This window comes from Balaenoptera ricei, chromosome 11, assembly GCF_028023285.1.
Source record: "Balaenoptera ricei isolate mBalRic1 chromosome 11, mBalRic1.hap2, whole genome shotgun sequence".
Taxonomy (NCBI): Eukaryota; Metazoa; Chordata; class Mammalia; order Artiodactyla; family Balaenopteridae; genus Balaenoptera; species Balaenoptera ricei.
Window position 1 is genome coordinate 76,381,102 of NC_082649.1, and position 9,307 is coordinate 76,390,408.

A 9,307-nucleotide genomic window follows, 5' to 3' on the forward strand; every position below is an offset into this window, starting at 1 on the left:
ACAGAACAAAAATGAAAACAGTGGTAACTGCATATTTTATTTGACTTTTATTACAAAATTGGAGAAGCAAGCCCACAGAAAAAGTCCCACACTGAAATGACTTAAAATAAGCTCAGGCCTTGATGATACTCTTACACTGAGAGTTGCTGGGAACTGGAATATAGAAGCCACCCTTAGCCACTTGGCAAATTCTCTACTATATCAAGACACTCTTCCTCCAAATGATAAAAAGTTCTCCAACTTCAGGGATTCCCAAGTTACTAATTTAAAGTTTCCAGAGTTTAGTTACCCTTTCCCTCCTTTAATCTATGTATTTCTGTCTAATAGCATAGGCTGAACATCACTTTCTGTTAACAGTACAATAAACCATCTAATCTATGTTGTATCCAGTTTGGAAGTTCCTTGGTTTCTAGCCATGGCTCATATGGAATTAATCAGTGCCTTATTTTACTAGTCCTCTAACTTGAAGTTCTATACATCATTTACTTAAAATCAGTACAAATTAAAGTGTTACAACTAAGCTTACCTAAAAAATGAACAGAAACAAAACAAGCTTGGAAATGAAAAACTTACACATGCGAGTCCAATTTCCATCAGTCAAAGTGCTAATGTAAATGGTTATTTTTTTATCTTGGAGCAAATTTCCAATCTTTAAGTATAAAGACTCCTTTTTCACAATAAAATATTTCATAGATCCTCCCACTCTTCCTTTTTGTATATGTTAAAAAATACTAATGTAACTAATGGCTGCTAAGAATTAACATTTAAATAAAACTGTATTATATCCATCACAATAGCGTCTCTTATGTATTCGAAATGAACATACACATAGAGTGTATTATTTCATCTACACACAAGTTGGGCATATACTAAAACCTTTCAACAGCTTACCAAAATCTTGAGCACAGCCACAAATCCTTGTGTAGTCTAGCCCCTGCCCAGTTTTTCAAACCTCATCTCCTGCCTCGCACTCTCCCTCACTCTGAATCCTAGTCTCTGTAGCCTTCTAGCAGTTTCTTAAAAATTCTAAGCTCCTCCAAAGCAAGGACTTTGTACCTGCTTTTCTCATTGCCTGAAATGCTCTTCTCTCTACCAGCTCCACCTGGTGCCTAGTTAGTTCTCAGAAATCAAGTATCATTTCCTCAGGGAAGCCTTACCTAATCTCTCTGCTGTGTACCCTCACAGCCACATTTAACTTTCATTCATAGTAAGAGCTATATAATTTTGATCTAAGAGCTATATAATTTTGATCAAGTCACTTAACCTTACCATGCCTATAATATAGGCATAAGGGTACCTTGTGAGATACAAGGTTATTGTATGGATTATATAACATGTAATGTGCTGAATCCTATGGCTGGCAAACAGTAAGCACTCAATTAATAGTAGTTTAAAAAAACTATCCAAAAAAAAAAAAAAAAAAAACTATCCATAGAACAAAGTCCCTAGAAAGGTGTTTTTCTCTCAACTGTACAAGAGACAAGAGAGAGAGGAAAGAACAGGGAAGGATACAGATTTTTATATCTGGTAGCAGCAAGATGAGGTAGTTTCTACCTGATGACATCAGTTTTCCTTGTGAAATGGGGGGTGAGGTCTTCTGGTGAATGAGTGAGGAGGGTCTGTCTTGGGTGTGGGATGGGGATGGGGGTAAGAAGTTAGTGGCTGGAAACCTGAAGATAATGGAGAAAGAACCATTTTAAGAGACCAAGAGAACAGGAGAACTTCCAGGGCTGCTAACACTGAATTTATAGCATTATCGATCTGAGAGACTATAGATATTTTTCCAAAGGTATTGAGAAGCCCAGATGCAGGCACAGAAAAGAGAGAGAATCAGGGATTCAGAAATGGTTGGCATTTGCTAGGCAGGCATGATGAAAGGACAAGGAACAGGGGTATTCGAGGTCTTGACTGGGAAGTGACTGAAATAATGGACCATGGATTCTGGGCTGGAGAGAAAAGAAAGTGAAGACAGAGTGAGTGAGTAAGTAGGTAACTAAATAAGTAAATAAATCTAAACACAGGGGGAAAAGTAGAATGGTCAATGGCCTAAGAGTCTCAATTAGGTTGAAGAACAAATACAGTGGGAGTAACTAGGCAAGCAACATTAAGAATCGAAGATTGGACTCAGAGAGGGATGTCTCAAGTTCTCAGTTAGTAACTTCAGAGGCCCTGCAATTTTTGGTGATAAGGTACAAGGTGTGACAGTGGGAAAGGCTGCTGAAGTAGAGTGGAAGACGTCATTAGAGATGAAGAAATCAAGATGCTGAGAAGCCCAGGGTTTGGAGATTTTCCTCACAGAAACTGAAGTCACCTAAAACAGCAGCAGGACTTGGCATATAGAGATGGGTTATGAGCTGTGTGCCAAAGTCTTCAACGGCCAAGGAGGCATGTCTGTGAGGGCTGCAGCCAATGATGTCATGAAAGGGTTTTGAAGTGAATGAACAGAAAAACCGGTTCTGAAATCTTACCAAGCCCTTCTTGTTATAATCTTTACTCTCATTTCTTTCCAGGATTTAGGTGGCTCTAATTTCTAACACTTACTTTCCAAATCACAGATGGACTGCCAAGGATCTTCCATTTTGCTCCAGGATTTTTTCCCTGAGCACTAAAGATTTCAACAAATGCACCTCCCTAGGGGAAAAAAAAAATATTAAAAATTAAAGTGAAAGACAATGCTAAGGAGGAAATACTATCCACCACATAGTCTATACCCACTGTTCCAGGCATCTGTTAGTTAAGTAGATCTGAGAGGAAACATTATCCCTCTTATCACTCCTACTTTATATCTTGATTGTATCTAAGCAAAAACTGTTCTGATTCAGGTCACCTTGGATTAATGGTTTAAGAAATTTTTTTAAAACATGATAAACATTAAATAAACTCCATGCCATACAAACCTTACAGTCTCTCAGTGTAAGGTTCAGTTACTTCACATGTATAGTTCATGCTTACAAAATATTCTATTCAACACACACTAATGGGTTTAAACTCAACTCTCAAGCCAGGCTAATAAAATCTGATAGTTATCTCTGGCTACAAGCTTTTTAGTTACACTAACCTGAGCTCCAACACCAGGTTTGCCATTTATTAACTATCTGACTTTGGAGTTACTTAACCTCTTGATTCTCTATCTGTAAAATGGGTTGTTAGATTACATAGGATAGTAAACATAAACCATCACACTCAATACCTTACACAAAGCAAGGGCTCATTAGTACCAGCAATGATTATTCAAAAAAACGGCAAATTGAATAATTGAGTACTGGGTCAAGAAAAGAAGCTTGGACTTGGGAGAGGGAGTGATTCTTATTTTGAGGATTCCTATAAGATCTTTTTATATATTTAAGACAAATTAATTTGGAGATCTATAAAATATGTACCAAAAAAATAGAGAATCATTTCTATAGACATGCTAAGTGTTCCCTATTGTAAACCTGGGAACATGGAGGGACATGCTCATGTAAAAACACTAAACACATTACTGAGTGTCCATAAGCTTTAATTATAAGAGAGGAATTAATGATTGTCTCTAAGGAAGAGTTTATTGCAAGAAACTGAAAACCTGAAATGAGAGTAAATATGGTTTTCTTTTATGGCCTGTTAAATTAAAAGCAGCACATGAGTAAATCTGTCTGACTTTCATAAAGAATTTTCTGTTTTTTTCTCAATAATATAAAGATATTTTTGCTTCTGAGTTTTAACACATAATCACTTGAAGTTAAGACATTTAACGTCTTCTTTAGGCAGTACTATGTGCAAACTGTGTGTGGAACTGAATTACTATAGCTTCTGGGGTCAGGTCATATTTCACTATGAATTTTAAATGTGAGGAAGCTTTTTCTTTTTTTTTTTTAAAGAGAAAGATCCTTATACCTGGTGAGATAGAAAAATACCTCCCCCGCCCCCATTTCTGCTATCATCTGTTTCCCACAGTAGACACCGGCTTTTTTATAACAATATATTTTACCTATATTAAGCGAGAGAAACTCTCTAAAATTTTTCCAACAGATTTAATGACATCAAACGGAATAGAAGAAAGAGAACTGCAGAATACTCTGAGGGCACTCATAAGAAGGCAGGTAGTATTTGGTGAAAATGTAGAAGCAACGAAGAGGTGACCAGTGGAGGACTGTTCTGGCACAGGGACGAAATTGTTCGTAACAGCAGTACTAGGATAGCAGACAGACAGACAGACTGTAAATGGAGAGTGTAACCTCAGGTGGAGGTAGGAGGGGAGGGCAGGAGACTAGGGTCAAGGAAGATCAGGGAGGTGCCCAGTGAAGTGAGGAAAGCAGGAGCGCTTTGGAGACCCTCTAGGATACTCAAAGTGACTGAGGAAGACCCAGAAGCAGTTTCCCTCAGTGTGGTATTTGGACCACCTGCATCAGAATCAAATGGAGAAAGGCGCTATAAAGGTAAATTAACTAGCCCCAACAGAGATTCTGATTCACTCTATTTGATGTGAGGCTCAGGAAATCCGTATTTTTACAAGTACTGAAAATGATTTTAATGTACCACAGCCTTTGAGAATCACTGACCCGCCCCCAATTTTGGGGGAAAAGAAAACAGCACACAGCCAAAGTGCTTATTTTCTTTCTTGGCTTAACCGATTCATGCATTCACTCATTCACTCTCTGCTAAATAGCTTCTGAGTTACCAGTGTGCCTCAGTATTGTTAAAACTCAAGGTTTATGGGTCCTGCCCTTAAGGTTCTGATTCCGGAGATCTGGTTGGGGTTTAAGGCTGCATTTCAGCCAGAAACACAGGCAATCCCTACACCTTGAGAAGCACGGAGCTGGAGAGGGAACGTCAAATCATATGCCCACACGGCAGTTGCTTTCTTTTCTTTCTCTTTTTGGGTCAAGACCACTTATCCATTAGTTCCTTCTTACCCCGAGAAAGACAGTATTACCTGGGGCGGGGCGGGGCGGGGGGGGGGGAGGGGTCCCTCTTCACCCGGACGTGAGCTACCTCACCCAACAGAACAAAGCTAGACCGGTTGGAGAGCCGTTTCTGGTTACCTGGTACTCATTTTTGAACATTCCCGCCGGGGGCCCGGGGCTTGAGGGGCACCGGAATTCAGGGCTTCCAGAGAGTAGCGTGACCCTGACGGCTGGAAATCGGCGGGCGGGAAGCCAGGGCCCGACGGGCGGGGAAGGGCTTCGTGGTCGGCCGCAACTCGGCCAGGCTCTTCTCCGCCCTTTGTCAGCTCCACCTCGGGCCCCCGACCCGAACCATCGCGTCCCCGCCTCCGGGTCGCCGGAGTCTGGGAGGGGACACCTGCCTGGGCGGGCTCCGGGCGGCCCCAGGGGACTGAGCGTGTGCGTAACCTACGTGACAGAGTGCCCGGACGCTGAACCTCCGACAACCGCCCGCCTGCTCACCGGAGAAAGGCTGGCGCGTTCCCGCCCCGCCCCGCCCCACCCCCGAATCCGCTCGGAAGAGGGCCGAGCGGGGCGGACGTTCGGGCCGAGCGGGGCGGACGTTCCGACTGCGCCCATTGGTTCCCACGAGGCGCCTGCGCGTGGCGCTGGCCGAGCTTCACGCCGACGGACACGTGAGACTACGCAGTGACGTAGGCGTTGCCCAGGCAACCGACGGTCTTTCGCTCGAAGAATGGGACGCCCAGCCTGTGACCAGCTCCCGGCCTAGGTCGTGACCTGTGTCTGCAAAAAAGCCTAAACTTAACCTGGCTTAAGAGCTACCACAGGTGTTGGATTCTTCTAGAAAACCTGTCACGTCGGCTTGGTCTCCCTTCGTTGTAAACACTGATAACTGGTAGGTTGCTGAAGGAAAGAGTCATGGAATCATGGAATCATGGAACCCTCATGGAACCTTTCGCTCAAGGTTCCCAAACTTGGCTTCGTTGAGGCACTGATAGGGTCCGCCATACCCTTTCATTGCTTCAGAAGGCCCAAGGAACGTCACTGCACGCTTCAAAAAGCCAAGGTTTTTTTGCCCAAAATAATAACTACATACGTTATTGAACCACGTGCTCTCAAGTTTAACTGGTTCTGTGTCTGAACCACTTTTACAGTGTAGGTATTATTGTCCGTTTTTGGCTAAGAAACTGTGGCTCTGAAAGGTAAAGTATCTTGCCTAAGCTCACATGGCCAGTAAGTGATGGAGCTGGTTTGGAGCTCGTACCTAGCTCAAAGCTGAGTTAGGTCAGTGGCTCAGGGTTAATCAGTAGTCAGGTACCACTCCTGGAGCCCCTGCTATAGGCCAAGTGGTTCACAACCCTGTGAAGTAAGGGTTAGTCTCCTTTCAGTTGAGATCACTGAGGTAGTGAGTTGATTAGGAATTTACTCAAGGATGCAGTGTTGATTTTTGGTTGTGGCACCATGGATCATGTACAGGATGAGAAAATAATGCTTTCTGGACCTGCTCCTTGTCAGGGCTAAGAAGGAAAGATAAAGAACAAATTTCCTTGAATACACTAATACTGGATGTGTACAAGATAGAGGTGGGGCTGTCACATAGCTGTAAATTGCAGTACAATATCTAGAATTCAGACTTGGTTTCTAGAGCTCAAACCTAGTTCAACAACAGTTTTTGGCAGGACTCTGTGCTGGGGGCTTTGGGAATTATGGTCAGTAGACATGGTGTCTATCTTGTTATCTAATGGGGGACATTTATCCATCCATTCATTTAAGAGATAGCTCTTAGGAATGCAGTATATTCTAGACACTATGCTAAGAGCTAGGTGTATAGGGAAGGCCCCCATCTTCGTGTAGCTTGCATATTCATGGGGCAAGGTACAGTAAAGAAGTGAACAAACAAATAATTACAACTTGTGATAAATGCCATGGATCCAGTGGTAGGAATTAACATTGGAGGGTATATTAGTTTCCCGTGGCTGCTGTAACAAATTGTCACAAACTGGGTGGCTTAAAACAACACAAATTTATTCTCTCACAGTTCTGGAGGCTGGAAATCCAAAATCAAGGTGTCAGCAGGGTAGCACCCCCTTTGGAGGCTTTATAGGAGAATCTGACCTTTGCCTCTTCCATCTCTGGTGGCTATTGGCATCCCTTGACTTGTGGCTGCATCTCTTCAGTCTCTGCCTACATAGACACAGTGCCTCTTCCTCTTCTGTGTGTGTCTTTTCCTCTGTGTGTCTCTTAAAAGGACAGTTGTGATGGCATTTAGGGCCCACTTGGATAATTCAGGGTAATCTCCGTATGTGAACATCCTTAATTACATCGCAAAGACCTTTTTTGCCAAATAAGGAAGTATTCACATGTTCCAGGGGGTAGATGTAGATATCTTTTGGGGGGAGGCATAGCATTTTTGGGCCTATAACACAAAGAATAACTTGCACTATAATATAAAGTAGTCTTTGATAAATACTATGAGAGGAAAAAAGTACAATGAGAGTACAGGAGGAATCTAGGGAACATCCTAAGGCTTTTAACAATATACTTGAGTCTCTGAACGTATTTTGACACCACAGATGAAGAGAAACCCGAACCTTTGTCCTATGCTATTTTCTTTCTACCCCTCATCATTATATGAATTTATTTATTTATCATCTGTCTTCATCTATTAGAAGGTAAATTCTATAAAGGTGAGGACTTCTGTGTTCATCATTATTTCCCATGTCCTAGAGTGATGCTTGACACATAGTAGATATTTTATAAACACATATTTGTTGATCAAATTAAAGGCACCTGTCCTTTTGAACTCACCATGTCCAAAACAAAACTTCTCCAAACATGCGCCTTTCCTATCCTTCCCAATCTCACTAATATCACAGTGCCTCCTGCTCCCTCACTAGCTGCAATGGGCAGCCTCTAAAATGGCCCCCAGTGATCTCCACCTTCTGGTAGGCATGCCCTTTGTGTAATCTTCTCCCTTGTGTGTGGACTGAACCTAATGACTCACTTCTTATGAATACAATATGGCAAAAGTTCCGAGATGTTATTTCCATGATAAGGTTACAAAAAGACTCTGATTTCCTTCTTGCTTGCCTTCTTTCACTCTGATTTCACTCTTGCTTGCTCTGGTTTTCCCCCCTCCCATCCCCCAGCTTCCCCAATCCTCACTCTGAAGGAAGCAAGTTTGCTGTGTTGTGAGTAGCCCCTTGGAGAGGTGCAGGTAGTAAGGAACTGACGTCTCTGGCCAACAGTCAGTGAGGACTTGAGATTTGTCAGCAGCCACATGAGTGGGCTTGGAAGTGACTCCTTCTCTGGTTGCATCTCGAGGTGACTGCATCCCTAGTCAACACCTTGATTGCGGCTCAGTGAGCCTGGGTCAGAGGCACCCAGCTAAGTCATACCCTGATTCCTGACCCACAGAAATTATGAGACAGTTATTGTAAATTGCTAAGATTTAGGGTAATTTTTTACACAGCAATATATCTATTGCTAATATACTCCTCATACTCAATTCATTACCCAAACCTATTCATTTTATCTAAATACTTTAAAAGTCTATCTACCTTCCCTCCACTGTTATCTCTACTCTGATTTACCTGTAATCTTCTCTTCTCTGAACTACTATAATATCCTCCTAATTCACACACCACGTCAGCCACCTTTCAAATCTATCTCCACGTTGCAGTCAGTCATCTTTATAAAACACAAATTCAATCATATCGGTCCCCTGATTCTAACCCTTTTGTAACTATAGAGCCTGTCTTCTTCTCCAGTTTCATTGTACATTATGTGGCCCCCTTCATTTTAGTAACATTGAGTTTTCTTATAGTTCTTCATGTATAACATGTTTGCTTCCACTGTAAGGCATTTGTACTGATCTCTTGCATGGATTACTTCTGCTCCCTTCTTTCTTTGGTTAAGGCCTACTTATCCTATAGAGTTTACATCAAGGGTCCCTTTCTAAGGGACTCCTCTGATATCCCTGACTAGATCAAATCCCTGGTTTATATGTTCTCATAGCATCTTAGCTCTTAGTATTATTGAAATCACTGTTAAAATTTTATATGTCTGTAATATTGGCCGTCTCTAATGGACTGTAGATTTCAAGAGAGCAGGGACCATGTCCGTTTTGTTTACCCTTGAATCCCTAGTGCTTGGTATACTACTTCAACTGTGTACCTGACATAACAAAATAGTAATTGAATGAATGAGTGAATGAAAGTGGGAGGAGGTGAAAGATGAATATATTCTTAAAAGACAGCCATAGGTTTTGGTGTTGAGAAAACAAGGAAAAAGCAATTGAAAACATATTAATAACCTCACTTTATTGATAGAAAAACTAGTTACAGAGTTGAAGTGATTAACCACAATGTATCAGTAAGTCTTATTACTCAGGTGTTTTGTTTTTAAAATGACCTATTTATTCA

General features: G+C 41.8%; 1 protein-coding gene across 10 annotated transcripts in view; it reads right to left on the reverse strand.

Annotated features, from left to right (window-relative positions):
- Positions 1 to 5,493, reverse strand: part of CFAP20DC (CFAP20 domain containing) — a 291,020-nt gene extending 285,527 nt beyond the window's left edge. For all 10 annotated transcript variants that reach the window (XM_059940068.1, XM_059940072.1, XM_059940067.1 and 7 more), the window contains exons 1-2: positions 5,022 to 5,493; positions 2,542 to 2,631 (exon numbers count right to left, since the gene is read on the reverse strand). In XM_059940068.1, coding sequence (XP_059796051.1) covers positions 2,542 to 2,631; positions 5,022 to 5,042 — 111 coding nt within the window. In that variant the 5' untranslated portion in view covers positions 5,043 to 5,493. The remainder of the gene's footprint in view (positions 1 to 2,541; positions 2,632 to 5,021) is intronic.
- Between the last annotated feature and the right edge of the window lie 3,814 nt (positions 5,494 to 9,307).